At 51.5% G+C, this 16,734-nt stretch overlaps 4 protein-coding genes across 4 annotated transcripts; 1 reads left to right on the forward strand and 3 right to left on the reverse strand.

Moving 5' to 3' along the window:
• Positions 1-955: 955 nt before the first annotated feature.
• Positions 956-3,272, forward strand: BDP81DRAFT_328735 (Alpha/Beta hydrolase protein; the record flags this gene model as incomplete). Its single annotated transcript, XM_060585244.1, has 7 exons — positions 956-1,203; positions 1,278-1,620; positions 1,734-1,961; positions 2,035-2,231; positions 2,289-2,385; positions 2,458-2,694; positions 2,766-3,272. 7 exons carry the CDS (start codon positions 956-958, stop codon positions 3,270-3,272), a joined length of 1,857 nt encoding a protein of 618 aa, XP_060441191.1.
• Positions 3,273-3,328: 56 nt separating this feature from the next.
• On the reverse strand, positions 3,329-5,239 carry BDP81DRAFT_397969 (LrgB-like family-domain-containing protein; the record flags this gene model as incomplete). The annotated part of the gene is made up of 5 exons (XM_060588392.1): positions 3,329-3,516; positions 3,579-4,640; positions 4,700-4,811; positions 4,868-5,098; positions 5,159-5,239. The coding sequence occupies 5 exons, from the start codon at positions 5,237-5,239 to the stop codon at positions 3,329-3,331; spliced, it is 1,674 nt and encodes a 557-aa protein (XP_060441192.1).
• A 992-nt stretch (positions 5,240-6,231) lies between these two features.
• BDP81DRAFT_453116 (uncharacterized protein) lies at positions 6,232-7,394 on the reverse strand (the record flags this gene model as incomplete). The annotated part of the gene is made up of 2 exons (XM_060592801.1): positions 6,232-6,479; positions 6,560-7,394. The coding sequence occupies 2 exons, from the start codon at positions 7,392-7,394 to the stop codon at positions 6,232-6,234; spliced, it is 1,083 nt and encodes a 360-aa protein (XP_060441193.1).
• Positions 7,395-10,329: 2,935 nt separating this feature from the next.
• Positions 10,330-14,731, reverse strand: BDP81DRAFT_453117 (uncharacterized protein; the record flags this gene model as incomplete). Its single annotated transcript, XM_060592802.1, has 9 exons — positions 10,330-11,091; positions 11,134-12,365; positions 12,424-12,707; positions 12,744-13,474; positions 13,533-13,750; positions 13,819-14,057; positions 14,122-14,264; positions 14,341-14,481; positions 14,621-14,731. 9 exons carry the CDS (start codon positions 14,729-14,731, stop codon positions 10,330-10,332), a joined length of 3,861 nt encoding a protein of 1,286 aa, XP_060441194.1.
• Between the last annotated feature and the right edge of the window lie 2,003 nt (positions 14,732-16,734).

Below are 16,734 nucleotides of genomic sequence, written 5' to 3' on the forward strand. Positions count from 1 at the left end.
TCATATAGAGCTGGCTTGGGTTTGTGGGCTGTTGAGAATTTGGGCTTCGATGATATAATCAACGTCTATGGATAACAGCCATGGACAGCCGGTGCCTTTTTGCTTCCGTTCTCTTTTCGCGGGGGTTTGGCGTTCTGTGTGTTTTCACGCGATGCTATGGTGCTGAGCTTTACGAGACTCAATGGCCCACCTCAGAGGGCGAGTTCTCCTTTGTTGACGGTCATTTCGTAGGCAAGATATCCCATCTGCTTATGACATCTCCTCGATTTACCTTGCCCTATTATCAATCAATCGCTCTACGAATCTCGCGTTTGCCCCTCGTATTGCGCATTCCCACAGCTCGGTTTCTACGGATTGGAAGTCCCCCCTTCTCCGGCGAGGTCCAAACCACGACCCGATGTGACGCTGACATACCCTTCCCCAGTGGCTCCCCCGCCGTTCGTCGCATCACCGTCCAGCAAACAGCAGACAAGCTTGAATCGATTCATGGAATCATGGCACGGACCGAAAAGAACCTGGGAATACCCCCCTATCCGCACCTAGGACCGTGCCACGGATTGACTCGGCTCTTGAGTCGAATATCGATGGGGAGAATACCCCCTCGGGGAAGACAGGGGATGGGTTTACGTATATTGGTTTATATTAACAAACCAGGTTTTCCTAGCGTCCGTGGCGTCCTACACTCCTAGTTTAGGTAGTCAGTGCGTGTAAGGAAACTCAAAAATGTTGAATCGTGACGAGATGGTCCCCGGCTGTTATTAGTCAAGCCCAATAGCTATTACGGCACATTGCCGCTTACCTATTTGCTAGATGTGAACGTGGAAAGAATCGCGGAAGAGCTCAAGGCCTAGTTCCTGCTCGCACTTATACAAATCCATTCCTTTCCGTCCCGTCCACGATCTCTGTCATTCTCGTACACGTCGGACACCCACGCTCGCTCAGGATACATGCCACCATGCGCCTCTTCAGGACTCTACCTCTAGCCATCGCGGGCCTTCTTGCGCCTCACTTCTCCGACGCCTTTCCCTCATCTAAAGACCAAGATGCGGCAGCCACGTTTTTGGATCGTCTGCTCGTCGACACAAAGGGTCTGAAGGATGCTCTCCCCAAGCAACGGCAGTCTGCTTCTTTGGTTATAGATCTGGGCTATGCAAAGTACGAAGGGTACAACAACGCCACCAGCGGTCTCAATATCTGGAAAGGGTGAGATATGTCTTTCTCCTACACCTTCAACTTGACCGTGTTGTATCCGCTAAACGTATCTCCAAACCCCTCAGAATCCGCTACGCAGCTCCACCGACAGGTTCACAGCGCTGGCAACCTCCCCGCCTCCCGTCGTCCAACGACACGGCCGGGGCGGGCGGTGGGGTAACGGCAGCGACCGACTACGGCCCAATCTGTCCGCAGAACTACCCCGCTGTGCCAGGTCTCCCGTTCATCCCGGGCGACGAGGACTGTCTCTTCCTAAACGTGTACGCGCCCGCCAATGCGACGGGGACTTTGCCGGTGCTGGTGTACATACACGGTGGCGGGTACGGGTACGGTGATGGGAGGATTGATATGTCGGAGATTATTGGGGCGAATGGGGGTGGGTTTGTGGCTGTTGTTATTCAGTACCGAGTATGTTCTTCTGTTATTCGTCTTTTTGGGGATGGGGCTTGTCTGTTCCCTTCTTGGAATTGGCGGTGGATAGGAATATGCGATGATAGAGAGACTGTGCTGACGAAATATAGCTCGGCGCATTGGGATTCCTTTCCTCTGCGGACGTCAAGGCCCGCGGAGTCGTGAACGCGGGACTTTTGGACCAGGCTTTTGCTCTAGCCTGGGTGCAGCGCTTCATCGGCCAGTTTGGCGGGGACCGTGGAAAGGTGACGATTGCGGGAGAGTCGGCTGGCGCCGGGTCGGTGATGTATCATACTCTCGCCGTGGACGGGAGTCTTGGGACGACGCTCTTCAACAACGTAAGTTTCCAACTTGCTGCGGTATGGAAAGACTGCGATGGTGACGACTGGGCTAACTTGGATTTGGGGCTAGGGAATTGCCGCTTCGCCGTATCTTCCGTTCCACTACGCATTCGACGCGGCGTTTCCGACGGAACGGTATCGGGCGTTTGCTGAGAAGGCGGGGTGCTCGTCGTCTAGTGATGTTCTTGCGTGTCTTCGTGGAAAGGATAGCATGACGCTGCAGGTTGCGAGTGCGAATACCACGTTTGAACAGCCCTATGGGTTCTGGTAAGTGGCCGAGACACGGGTGTACCCTGTTCCTGAACGCAGTTGACTGGGTGGTAGGGCGTTTTACCCCGTGACGGACGGCGTCTACATCAAGAGCCTCCCGACTGAGCAGATGGAACAGAAGAGAGGAAACGGAGAGCGTCTTCTCGTCGGTGTAAGCATCCTCTTCATCAAGTTCCCTTTTCTTCGGTATGTTGTCGACTTGGCAACTAACGAGATTTCCAAGCATAACGCCAACGAGGGACCCCTCCTCACCCCGCCCAACATCGTCAGCGTCGCAGACCTGACGTCCTGGCTCAAGCTCGAATTCCCCAACCTCTCATCGGACCAGATTGACGAAATCCTCGCCGCGAACCCGACGAAGACGGGGGCGAACGACACCCGCTTCGAGACAAATGGGTTGACGGGGCTTACGGCTCTCGATGTGAGCCAGTCTGGGACCGGACAGCAGCAAAGAGCAAACGTAAGAAAACATAAAGGCTCACTCCCTGGCAATCTGCTGTGATCATTGCCCTAACACATGGCTGAAAACAGAACATCTACGCCGAGGCAACATTCGTGTGCCCAAGCTACTGGCTTTCTGACGCCTTCACCTCGCCAAAGTCATCATGGCACTACCAGTACTCCGTCCCCTTTGCCTGGCACACGGCCGACATCCCAGGCTACTTTGGCACCGCGACGCCGAACCAAGGCCCGGACATCGTCCTCGCCTTCCGTAAGATCTGGGGAAACTTTATCATTGGCAACGACCCATCCATCAGCAACGAGATCGCCAACGAAGCTTCTAGCGCCAACGTAGCTGCTGACAATGGGGCGAGCCAGTGGCCTGTCTGGACGGCAGAGGCGCCGAAGCAGATGAATCTGAACCAGACGGGCGGCGTGCCGTACGAGTTTACGACTTCGTGGGGGGCGCGGGTCACGCAGTTTATGGCGCCGGGACAGGTGAATGATATCCAGGTTGTCTCTGCTGATTCGTGGGAGGGCGGACGTGGTGCGAGGTGTGAGTTCTGGAGGCGGTTGGCTCCTAGCATTCCGGCGTAGACGAGGCTCGGGGCGGGTAAAACCTAGTAAGTTGTGGCTGTAGCATAATTGAATGATCATGTTACCAGCGACTTTATGACGCTTGCGATGGGCGGAATGGATGTGAAGAGGACTGTGATTGTGCCGAATAGACTCATTGACAAGCTTGACAGCGCCGCGGCACGGGGATCGGTTCGTAAGAGGAGCGCGGTGGCGATGGCTGAGGAGTTGGCTCCGAGTGTGACGCCGCGGGTGATGTAGTCATCTGTGATTCTGTAAGCTGCCTGTGTTCATACGTTTCGTCACTGGCAATACGTAGTCTCTCACCTTCAGGTATCTTCAACCAGGCCAACATCCGCTGGCCAACCAGCACTCCGACAATGCCGCTCATGATAGCCACGGCAGCCACGGTGTTCAAATCACCCCCCAGGTTCTCCGTTGCAGGTAGCGCCAGCGCGAGCGTCAAACTCCGCGACGCAAACGCAAGAGACCTCTCCGCGCTAATGCCGATGGCGAAGCAGATCTTGGGGTAGGAGAAGAGACTGCCGATCGACATGAGAATGTTGGGCAACACGATTGCCACAAAGTTTTGCTTCAGCTCGCGGCGGTACTGGTACATTGGCAGCGCAAGAGAAACAATACTCGCGTCTAGGACGGTGCTAAAGATATCGCCGGCGCCGGGGAGGCGGCCCTCTGGGTTCTTGGCGTGAAGCCAGAGGTACGTGTAATTCGCTCCCGTGCGGAAGGATCGGAGGGTTTCAAAGAGGCCTGCGCCTCGGATCGCTGCGAGGGCCCAGATGCCGAGGACGGAGAAGAGGGAGGTGACAAGGACGGGGTGGAGGTATTGTCGCCAGTTGGCGGGGACGGACATTGCGGCGAAGTAGACGAGGAGGATGAGGCTCAGGTGGAGAGGCATGGCGTAGCCTGTTGCATAGTAGAGGGGAATACCGACGAAGGCGAAGATGGAGGCGTAGAGGACCCAGTTGAGGTGCCCGCAGATCCAGGCTGCCCAGAGCTGTGAGCGTGGGAGGGGGACGGGGCCTTGTGGTGAGAGAGGCGGTGTTGGCGGGGAGGAGGGGATATCGACGTTAATCTCGGTTACCCTCGCGGGGGAAGAGGTTGCTGATGGGAGGAAGTTGTGTGAGGCGTTTTGGGAGGGTGGTGGCGGAGCGAGAGTATTGAGGGAGAGCGAGGACGGCGCTGCGGAGATTGTGCGGGAGCCCGGGACGGAGTCGATTCGCGGAGGGGTGTCGGCGAGGGGGATCTCGTCCGTCTCGTTGCCCATTTCTTCTGCGCGTTCGGTCATTGCGCGTTTGGATGAGCCGAGGAGGAGTTGGAGGCCGCGGGTGAGGTATGCGGCGAGGGCCATCATGACGATGAAGCCGGTGACTGAGGGGCGTTAGCTTCTGAAATTTCATGAAGCACTGGCTTCGAGATGAGGGGCTCACTGAAGACGGCGATGATCTTTATGACTTCGATGATGCCTATCGAGGGACTTAAGGGTAGCATGATGAATGACGGTGTGAAGAAGATGTTTATCCAGCGGAGAGACCATCCCGCCTGCGATTCATGAGCTACAGACTTCCAATATCGCCAATCGCCTCTCAGGAACTTACCGGCACGTCAATAACCGCAACGATCGCCCGCGTCTTGTGGTTTCCCAATACCAGCTCCGACAGCAAGAGGCTGAAGAAGAGCAGAATTAAACAGGCCACAGAGGCAGGGAACGAGACACCGACGGCGTCGAAGAAGACGCTGACACCGAAGCAGGCGGCCAGCATGACCATGATGCCTGCGGGCACGTAGAGCCATGAGCTGAGGAGTTTGGGGGCCGATTGAGACGCAGCCTGTATTGACTTGGTCAGTTCTCTTCACAAAAGAAGGGTGAACCTTTGGGGTGGACTTACCAGCTTTATCGCCTGGAGAACATCGACGGATGTCTTGAGCCATTGCGGCTCGCTACTTGAGCGTTTGTTCGAAGTCGTCATCGTTGCTCTGTCTTGGGTCGAATCTCATTATAAGGGGCAGGAAGCTTCAATTTTGTGAGTCAAATGAGTTCAAAACCAAGATCATTTGTTTAATCAAGAATCAATCTTACAGAAAAAAGGATTCACGTGAGGTGACGTGCGCAACATGAGCGAGAGGAACAGAGTTTTTGGCTGTCAAGTAATCGCTGTTCGCGTCGAACGATATCGCCGTTGGAATTAGTCAGTCCCCCTAGTCGCTTTTTCCCCAGCGAAATGCTCCGATGCCGCCCCAAGACAATTAAGGCAAGGCTTTAAACCGGAAATCGAAGCTACCGGGACCAGCATTCGGCGCCGAAATCTTTTCGTTTACGGCGGTGGGATTTGCTCGTGATAAGGCGCTTTTCGAGGGTCCGCCGATCGGAAGCCGAGCCGAGCGGGCGGATCTCACCCGAATGACATGACGACGGTCCACTTTGCTTTCGGGACTGATTCATCTTCAGCTTTCACTGAGTTCTCTGATCCTTCGTTCAAGAATATCACACCACGATACTTTACTAAGTCAATCTGAAGCTGTCATGAGTTCTCATTTCATGCACGTTCAAATGCCCAGCAGTAAGTGGATCGTGTCACAGCTTGGTAATAGCAATGGGGAGTGCGACATAGGCAATGCCATGCATGAGAACTAAAAGGGTTCCATCGCAGCGGTGTGAACATGTAGGAACGACGATCAATGGCACCATATCACTGACTGTATCATGGATACTGAGAGTTCCTCGAATTGCAATGATACGGATCTCTGAGCTAAGGTAATTGCACTTCCTGCCTCCTACCCTCTCCCAAAACCGAATGCACATGAGCTGAGGCCTTGTTAATGAACTGCGTTATTCATCTGTAAAGCCGATTCTCATGATAGCCATGACCCTACTGCCGTATCCCTTCTTGACTGCCCCCGTGGCAAACACTGCGTTGCCTCAAAACACTTGAGGCAATCTTGTTTGCGCACGTGACGGAGTTCAGTCCCAGATTCCCAGCGTCTTGTTCTTGAAGCGCGAAGCCACAAGAATGCGGAACTGGACCCTGGGGGATCCACCACACATGGTGCCGATTGCATGGTACAATTTATCGGCCTGTCGGAGGAGGTCGCCGGCAGCTTGCACGGGGGTGCCGTACTGGCGTCTTGCCTTGTTCTGGGTGATCTCCACCCAGGTTCGATCCTTGTCCTCAAAGACCATGAGATCCTTGTTGCAATGCTTCGCAATGGCTGTATTCTTGTTGTTAGTACAAATGAGAGTAATAATGGGGTGACCAGCAGATCCTCCCCGGAGCTCCGGCGGTACATACCAAGATGAATTTTCATCCACTTCTTCTGCTCAGCCTGACTGCCGCGCAGCTTGACGAGAAGGTAGAAGTTCTTGACGGCACCGAGGTTGGTGACGAACATGCTGAGATCTTGGGAGGAGCAAGGGTGAACGGAGGACGACTGGAGACCAGCGCCCAAGCCCAGGCCGTAGAGGCGGTCATGATCGTACATGACGCCAATGTCCTCGATACCCGGAACGAAGTACTCGCGGTTATGCTTACGCTGAGTAGCGCCGTACCAGTTCAAGTGGCGACCCATCTTGTTATCGAAGACAAGAACCATGAGATCCTTGCCCTTGCGGACGCCTTCCTCGGGGTGGTAGGACAAGTCGTAGAACGAGACACCAATCGTGCGCTCGACGTAGGCCTCGAAGCCGGGGATGCCCTTCATGAGCTGGGCGAGGCACTTGAACTTCGAGTGAGCGCCGTCCTTGCCAGTGTTGACGTCGATGAGGCCCGGGACTTCCTTGTTCGCCTTGCAGCTTGCGTAGATGATGGAAGGCTCAAAGTCGATATACTCAGACAGGACCATCGCCTTGATCTCATTGGGGAGACGGGGGAAAGGGTAGAAGGTGTCGAAGCGAGGCTTCTCGGCCTCCTTGCCCTTCTCAGCCTTCTCGGCCTTCTGAACCATGTTGACCTCCTCAACCTGGGGCTCGGTGACCAAGGCGTTCGATCCCTTGGTGGTGGGGATAGCAGGGCCAGTCATCTTTCTGACGGCAGCGGCGGCACCGGCGTTGTTGATGAGAGTCTTGCTCTGGGCGTGAGCGCGGTGAGCTGGACCCATGGCAGGCTTGGAGATAACCTGAGGAGCCATGGCTATTGATGCTTATAGTAAGAGCTCTAGAGGACTATTGATGGAGGTTAGCGGAGATACAGGCAAGAGATGATATTCAAAAGTGAGTGTAAAACTGAGAGTGAGTGAGACACTAGAGGAGAGCTGTACAGAGGGCTTGTCTTTTCTGGAACCGCTTGCTGTCTCTCTCTTTACTTTCGCTTGGAGACTGAGATAGAAGGCGCAACTGACACCTGCTCTCCGAAAAATTGACTAGAAATGAGGGAAGTTCAAGAAGAGAAGGATGGCAAGAGTCAGAAAATATTGATGTCGCTCGCTGCCTCGGATCGGGAAGCCCGATGTCGATAGTCGGGGAGAAAGAGCGGTATCGTCTCGCGAGAGCAGACCAGAAGAGCCGGCATTTGCAAGTCGAGGAGAAAGCTGAGATGAGTGAAGAAAAATAAAGCAACCAACTTACTGTTGTGGTGACTGTGTGTCGTTTGCGAAGTTTCTGCCAAGATTGCTGTAGTCTGTAAAACAATCAGTCAAGATTCGCAGTCAAGCGGCTCAAGCACCAGCGGACGACTGGTTTTTGCAGACCAGTTCGTGGTTTTTTCCTCCGCCCAACGAGAGGGCGCCGACAGGGAGGAAATGAAAATTTTGGGAGCAGAAGAGGAAGAGACTCTGAATCGTATCGTGATGATATGGGAGAGATAAGGTTTACTTACCTAGGCGATGGTTTTGAATATTGCGGGAGGCGACTGAAGAATGGCCACCAAAAAGATGTTTGGTGGAAGAAGGTTGTAGGAAGAGAAGAGTCTGAGGGAAGGAAATCTGGAGGAGGAGGGGAGAAAAGGATTCATTGGGGGTTGGGGGTTTAAGGGCTTCAAGAGGCCAGGTCGATCTCTTAAATTCTCATAAGGCGGGTAGGACTGGTGAGATTTCACAAGGCGAGTGCAACCTTGAAGACTCCATGAGGCGGGTGCAACAGTCCAAACATGGAGTTTACAAATAAGGCGAGTGCAGCTGTGAAGAGGTTCAAAAGGCTGGTGCAACCTTCAAGATTCGAAGAGGCGAGTGCAACTATACAAAGTTTACAAACAAGGCGAGTACAACTGTTAAGACTCTTAAAGGCAGATGCAATCTTTGAAACTCCGAAGGGGGAGTGCAGTCAGGATGCCTTTTCAAGGCGGGAAGGACTATCGAGACTTTGTAGGGTAGAGAAATTCATGGTTTTTGAGTCTTCTTGGTCCCTTCAAGAGGCAGGTATAGATAAACTAATTTCACAAGGGTATAACTTTCAAGACTTTATCCCATTAACTGCTAGACAGTGTCACTACATCCATCTCCAGTCGTTCTCTAATTTTGCTCTATTTCCCTTATATTCACTGATGAATGATCACGAAATAGAGAAACGTTAGGAAAAGATGAAAGATTGATGTAGTGACGCTATTTAGTAGCTGATGGGATAGAGCAAGTATAATTGTTGGAGGTTCATGGGGCGAATTTAAGTAAGGTAAGTTTCAAATACAGTGGAGGCAGGACTGTTACGAGCTTTTGAGCATTTGGAAGACTTTACGAGGTGGATATGACTGACAAGGCGTCACAAGAAGGGCTGGAAAGCCAAGGTTCTATGTGACAGGTAGGATTGTCGGGTCTTTGAGAAGCGGGATGAGTTGTCAAAGACTTCAGACGGAAACAAGGGGTCACTAGTATTTGAAGCCTCACAAGTGATGATCATTAAATTTCAAGGCAGATTTCACCCAATAATTTCAAGTGTAGACTATGGCTCTTCGACCGAAAGAGTCGTAAGGGTTGATACAGTCCAACAAGAGCAACTCAAGGCTAGTGTTGTTACTGAGTCACTGGGGCCAGGTCCATCAAGTTCACAGCGTACCTAAGAAAGATGCCAAGGGCTACTGATGATAGACAATTCCATTCACCAACCTGTTTCAATGGCATTAGACCTGTCTTTTGATTTTTGTAGATGCCTGTACCGAAGAAAACTAAATTCGTTTGTCACAAGTTTCCCTCTGGACGGTGGGCCGAACAGTAAATGTAAGATGAAGTTGGGCCTTCATCGGAGCAACAGCCAATCTCAAGTCATGGATGAGATCTGCTTGTCTCCGACCAATTACATGTTAGAGTGACCATGATGTGTAGTTGCCTTGAGAGGTCTCTTGCCATTTCTCAAACTGACGTTGTTTTGTGGTCGCAACGCCCATTGGCCAAGTATTCATTGGAGAGTATCTCACCGCCCTTTGAATGTCGACAAGCTAGTATTTTGAGTCTTTGATAGTTGTGATTACTCGAGGTGGAGGACTCTGAAGCTTCTAGCGGAAATTCCTGCGCCTTTTACCATCATCGAGGTTACAGAGACCTGCTCGGCATCATATACTAATATTTCGACAGAGGCGAAGAGTTACGAATTCCCAAGAGGGGATATCTCATTACATATGACTCCATCATCCAGTTTGTTGTGATACGTCGTATGCATGTGGCTATCGTTTTGCAAATGCAGCCAAGACTCGAGAACATCTTTTCGTTCCCGTCTAGGAGGTGTCTGTGTATTTGAAGTTGCCTATCAATGATTCTCTGTGTGCAGCGGAAAGAATCGCTCGATATCAGCCAGTACACTTTGTCTATCCTTTTCGGACACTGGCTCATAGTTATGCCTTGGTGTATTCGCGTCACTCTCCATTTCAAGAGTCAGATTTGACTTCATCCACCTGGACACTTCCTGGAACGCCTCGTTGACATCTCTGCAGCCAAAGATCCTCTCAGAAGTGCACGACAGCTTCCTTTTGGAACTACAACAATTCTGGACAAACTTCCGTGGTTGATGTCTTTGTGCCGACAGGCGGCTCTCCAAGTTCTCTAGTCTCTCGGAGTCGCCCTGATATTCTGCTTCACCTCTAGAAAGGTTTGATGCGACGCGAGTACTGCAGTACCGTAGCATCTGTCAGAGTTTCTCCTTTCAGAGAGTATGCAATGTCTCCAATGTTCTGGCGGCGAGACAAGTGTCATTATCTTCTCGAACTTTGATGAAAGCCTCGACGGCGCCGCAGATGATTTGATAGCTTCTTCCATTCGCCATGAGTCTTGTTTCGTACTCTCCAGAGCATTCATCCTTCAGTGTTGAGAAAGTCTTCAAAGCTTCCGTTTGCCCGTGTACGCAGCAGAAGAAGATGAACGGTTCCAGGATCGTACCCGGAAAGGTTGGGGTAAAACACATGTCTGTGAGCCATCGAACAGCTACCCAGTCTCTGGATGCCAAGCCCTCTGAATCAGCTGTCATCAGTGTTCCAAAAATGGCCTCGTTATCTGGACAAGACTTCAGGATGACATCTAGGGCAAACTTCGCAAACGGCCGCTTCGTTGACTCTGCGTATTGCTTAGTGGCTAGCAAGGACGAATTTCGAAGCAAAGGTGCCAAGGCCACTTTCAGCGCCAGAATTGGGTCCCCCTCACCTTCTGCAGTGATTTGATAGCACATTTGCCCAGGTGATGAGGCCCGGATGCCAAGGTAACGGCAGGTTTGGGTTGTGACCATTCCTTCGGCGCTTGCTGGGTCAATGTGAAATTCTCCACTGCGGCTTGGAGTCTGTAAGAACGAATTGACTGTTTGATGAGACAGCTGAATCGTCCAATCTTGTTTCGCGTCGCCGATCTCATGCCGTGAGTCCAGTCTGAACCTTTGCTGATCATCCAAAATCTCAATAAACGGACCACAGTACAGCTGTATGCTGCGACAGAACTTGGGCTAACAGTTCTCTAGAACTATCATCCTGTGTGGATCCAAGGAATCGTGACTGAATTCTTCATGTTTACCCATCTCCAGCTGGTTGGATATCGCAAGTATTTCCCGTAGCTCTATTAATCGTAGGGATGCCCTCCTCTGAGACCCGACGATCCATTCCAAAATTATCTTGGTCTTTGCTAGTTCTTTGGTCGACCTGGAACCTCTAAGACTCTCGAGGAACTTGATGTAGAGTTCTTCAACCTCGGGCGGTGATGCAATAAGTGAGTCCATCAGATTCTGGGTTGAAAACCCTATCTCATTTTCGATTAAGAGCAAAAGTTGTTGAATAATCCGGATGACCCAGAGTATCACACCTTTTGCGTGAGTTTCCAAGTGCGCGCGTATTTCGCCCAGTTTTTTCTCCTGTGTCTCGAGATCATTATTGGAAGACGGATTCTCACGGGAATGTGCGTTAGTTGATGCGTTTGAGTCCTTGGAGAAATTCGTCGGGCCGGTGTCAGGGGCACCCCGCCAGGCCATGCGAAGTTTCTCGATACCGCCCTCAATCACGATGGAAATATCCAGGTCATTGTATTGCTCCATTCTGATCTGCGGGCAGTTACTGAGGGTTTTGGAGATGACAAACTCAGGCCTGCTTAGCAAGACGAAGCGGACGCGGCTGTTTTGAGAACCGCCAATTTCTGTGAACATTTCAAGCAAGTCGAAATTTTCATGCGTCGACTTCAGACTTGATGACTCCGTCACGCTCTCCGACTCGTCCAACGCGTCTACCACTGCGAGTGTTCGAGGCGTTGAAGGACTGAGCGCGAGTGCTGTGAAAAGATCTGACAGCTCCGACAGCAACCAGTCGTGGTCCTGTCGCCCAGCATCAAATCGTGCGCGATAGACAGCTCTTGCAGGCTCAACCGTTTTCTTGTCTGAGCTGAGGATGCTGAGAGTCAGGGCGCGAAGCATTGAAGCATCTTTTGCGCCAAAGGTAGGCCCTCGGGCTGAGTAGAACCAGTCACAAACGAGGAGATCGCCACTGAGATCGCCGTTTGAAACCTTTCTTTGAAAATTTTGTTGGATGTTCTTCGCTAGAACCGACTTGCCGCTTCCCGCTCTGCCCATTATCCACAAGATCTTGCCAGAAGATTCCCACTGTTGGAACTCTTCAGTCTCCCAGAGCCACTGGTTGATGGCAGGCAGCGGATCTGCGATTTGATCTCGCCTTTGATGCATGTCATCGAACTTCAGGCTTTCAATGCACTCTATATGCTGTTAGTGCTCCAAGTTCTCTTGTAACACTTAAAACCCCAGAATGCCTACCTCGCCACTCCGTAGTTTTGTCCACAATGGGAGCATTCGACGTGACCTCTGACCACCTCGGTTGGCCGCCGGTGGTGAATTCACGGGTGTCATCAATACAAAGGAGGGCTCTGACTCCATGGCCAAGCTTGTCGATCCAAGTGACTAGCTTCGCGCAAGCACTTTGATATTGATGCTCTAGACCGTCAAGAACCAGCACAACACATTTTCCATCTTGCGTAATATCCTCGAGATAAGCGCTCATGACAGTAGTAACCTCTGATAGATGGCTCCAAGTGAGACCTCTGGTATCATGATACTAGGAAGTGACAGATTCCGACAATGGCGAAGCAGGATCATTGCCATCAGGAGTAGGCTTGAAGGGATACTTCGACTCCCCGATTGCTGAGCAGGTTGAAATAAGAGTCTCTCTTGCCATTGGAGGAAGCCGCAAAAGAGTCTCAGCGAGTGAAGACTCGGGCCCATATTGCCGGCGGAGGAGCTGAGCGACGATGCACCAAGCAACTTGCGCTTGAAATGTTTGCTCATGGAAGTCTTGACGAGATGTTGGGGACTGATTTGCGCCAGCCTCGAAGGTCGCAAAGGAGAAATACGCCACAATCGGTAACTCTTCCTTGTCGAGGAGCATGCCTGAAGCAACTTCAAATCCAACAGCATTTGATGCTAAGGATGAATGGGGGCCTTTCCGAAGCCATAGCATTCTTGAATCATGTCGACTGTCTGTTGGCCTTGCGCACCATGACTGTGCTGGCTTGCAATAGCGAAACCACGACAAGTCGTTGTTGACAAAATGTGCTTGAGCCGTCACGCCATGTTCCATAAAATTTCCCCACACTGCTGCTGTCTTTATTATTCTCGGGATGGCTTCTTGGAGTCCGAAAGCTGCTGCGACATCACTGGCTTTCAGGAGAATTTCAGTGGTATCTGCTTCTCTTCCTAAACCACTGAGTCGCTCCCGTAAGGAATCTGAAAGTTTCCCCGTCAAGACCCATTTCGTACAGGTTTTCGGATTTTCACGTTGTGACGAGTGGTCTTGGATCGCTTCTAGTGTCTTTACAAAGGAAGTAAGCCGTGGTGTAGTATCCGTAATATAGTCTAAGATCATTGACAATCGAGAATGTGAACATGGAATGGCCCAGTCCAGTCTCATGGTCAACGAACACAAATGGCTTTCCTTTTCGATCCTTCAGATTCCTGACAAGTTCTCCACAATCAAAAGGTTTGGCCGAGGTCTGGTAAAAGTGGCGGAAATATGCTGCGTCTATACTGGAATGGACGGAAGACAGGTTGGAGAGGAACTCGGGGTCAGTGAAGTCCGACAAGTTCGCTACATTCGTTGAAGTCAGCATGTTAGCTCCAGCCAAAACGTGTTTCGCAACCAGGGTTCGTGCATACTGTCCTGGTGCACCTTTGAGTTGATGCCCTCAAGAAGCTTGACTGCGACGTTAATTCGAGTGCCTAGCTCCGCTGTGGCATTGGCTAATCGGTTCGAAATGTAAGCCGCCTCAGTCTCATCCGCATCTTGTGTCACCAAGGCTTTCGTAAACCTCGGAAACTTGCGTCTCTGGATCTTCTCCTGCAGCCTTTTGAAAAGCTGATGGAGCTCCTCCACGATTGCTTTCAAATATCTCGAGCTGATCAACAACCGCAGGTATATGTAGTCTGGGCTCCTCTCTGACCTGATTAGCTGTCTTCAACATGGTTTCGAGCGTCGATGAGATATCATCGAGTCTTTTTGGCGGGTTCTTCACATGCTCGCGGGCTTTTCGAATCTCATGAACGGTTTTCAGCAGTGCACCGACAAGGCCGACAACGCTCGCGGCGGTTCCAATCGCGCCTGCCTATTTCCATATGTGAGTCTGCAGTCGCGCGAAATGAAGTTGTGCCTAGGTCCTTTTTCGGTGAACGGGTACTTACCATATCCCTTGGTGTCACTGGCACTCGTTCTGTTTTCTGTTGTTTTTCATCAGAGAGGAAAGTTTGACTAAGAGGACTAAGAGAGTTGGGCAGCACTTCGTTCTGTTGGACCGCACTTCCAGTCGGTTGGGCCCTTGGCGGCTAGAGAAACATTCATGAGGCGCACAAGGCATACTTCTCGCTGAGCGAATCACAGCTGCAGACCAAAAAGAAAAGAAAGCCTAGTTGCCCAGCATAACGCGACATCAAGGCAAGATCTGCCCGTCGCCTGTGTTCTCACACATTCGGAGCACGTCCTAGCAGTTTTCTCACGTCGTTTTGCCAAGCAAGACCTCGGATTGGCGCTGTAATACCTACAGCATGGAAGCAGATCAGTGCTTCCACAGCCCATCGCAGAACAGCCGTGAGACAGCCATCCTTTTTGTTCGCGGCTCAAGCTTCGGTGGCAACACTACACCTTGGCCTATTATGGTGAAAAGAGCGCGCATCGTGATTGTTGTGACACACGGAGAATCGGCTCTGGGAACCTCAAGATCGCTCTTCAGATAACCTCGGGCGATGATGGAGGAAATTAGAAATAGGGAAATCAAAATTGATAGCCTGCGAAGTACAGATATATTAACCGTGTATGCTCTTCTTCTCTAACATCCTTGGACGCCAGGCGACGAGGTCAATTATGCGGAATTCGACGAGGGCATCAAATTCAAAGACGTCGGCCAAAAAGTGAGGCTAATCCGTGTACGGAATCGGGATCAATTGCATCGCTTGCTAAAATTGGCAGTGCGGATTAACCGGATAGATGCATATACAGATAAGCTATGGATACGAAATTTTCGGGCGAATAAATATCGCAACGGGTCCCCAAGCTTCTTCCCATCTTCAATTTTTTCCTTCGCGCAAAGACCGTGTTCAAACAAGAACACCAAGATCTCCCGCTCTACGAGCAACCGGTTTATCTGAAGAAAGTTCCGTAGAGAGCGCATCAGAGGTAAGTCGCTCGCGCTCAGCAACAGCGCCAAGCCATCATCTACACCAGTCTTCCACCGAGACCGTGACCATGATTGTGACTACCGTGACCTCCCAAACCCGGACTTTTTTGTGCCACTTTGACCTTTCAAATGGTTATTTGGCTTTCACAGGGTCCGGAGATTGACGACAACGGCGTGTAAGACAAACATATTTCTACCCGAAATACGTGCATACACACGCCGCGCGCTTTTAAAACTAGATCTTTTGCTTTCCAACACTGCGGCTCGTTCTAGAGTTTGGTGTTTTTTTCGTGTAGGGGATCTAGGTAGCGGCGCGTACATGTAGTGACTATGCTCTGATTTAATCTTTTCGCCTGGTCTCGTACTCATGAGTAGTAGGGGTGCCTGATTGTGGTGTTGAAGACGGAGCTATCCACGCAGTCTTGAGACCTGGATACTTGGACTGGGAATGGCAAATTTGCTTGCCTTTCGCTGCCATCTAGGAGTCTTACCGCCTGCCCCAAGAATGCGTCTTCAACTGGCCTTTCAACTGTGAAGTCGACTTGATCATGCCTCCATCGGCGCTTCCAGCCTAACGGTGCTTGGAGTTGCTGACACCACGTACCTACCTTACCACGTACCATCCACCCGGCGCCGTGGCTTGTCTCGGCCCTGCAACGGCCGACGACACGGCGGGAACATCGGGCGGACCTTCCCGGCGTCGCAGCCATACAGACCATAGATCAGGTAGCTAGCTATAAAAAAACCGCCACCAGCTAAGAAACCAAAGAAGCCAAGACACCGCGCAATGGGCGGCGATTAAACCAGTCGAGATTGAATCTGTTCATGGTATCTTTGGTTTGTCACGCCGCACCCGGGCACGACATCACGTCTCGAGTGAGGTACCTACTCCAGAGAGGAGCCGCTCCAAATTCTTAGATTCAACCCCCAGCCAGGTCCATCAACTCTACCATATACCGCCTCGAATAACCACAAGAAATCGACCGGAACCCAAGTACGCACCTCGTCGAGGACCTAGGATCATGCCCGAATCCTAGCTCGGATGGCCTCTCCCCATGGTCGTTCACGTGCACTCGACGATGGCGTTTGGCAACAAAATCTTTAGCAACAACACCCGACGATCGCGGACAGCTTACTTTGCTTTGATCCTGGCAGCCCCATCATTGATGAGACGAAGAAGACCCTTATATACCAACCGCCAGCCCTCGAGACACGGGCCCCAGCTACATCAGGCAGGCACTCTCTCTTGACACTACATAATCGACGTAAGAAGTCCTCTAAAGATCGCCTCCTTGTGTGGGACGTAGGACCTTTGTGTCATCGTTAGCGTTCTTCCTGGAGAAGAAGTTCACGATTGCAGCCTAAGATGATCTTTCAAGGCATGGACTAGTCAACAGCTCCCAAT

The sequence above is a fragment of the Colletotrichum phormii genome, assembly GCF_030913505.1.
Source record: "Colletotrichum phormii strain CBS 102054 chromosome Unknown BDP81scaffold_21, whole genome shotgun sequence".
NCBI classification, from domain to species: Eukaryota; Fungi; Ascomycota; class Sordariomycetes; order Glomerellales; family Glomerellaceae; genus Colletotrichum; species Colletotrichum phormii.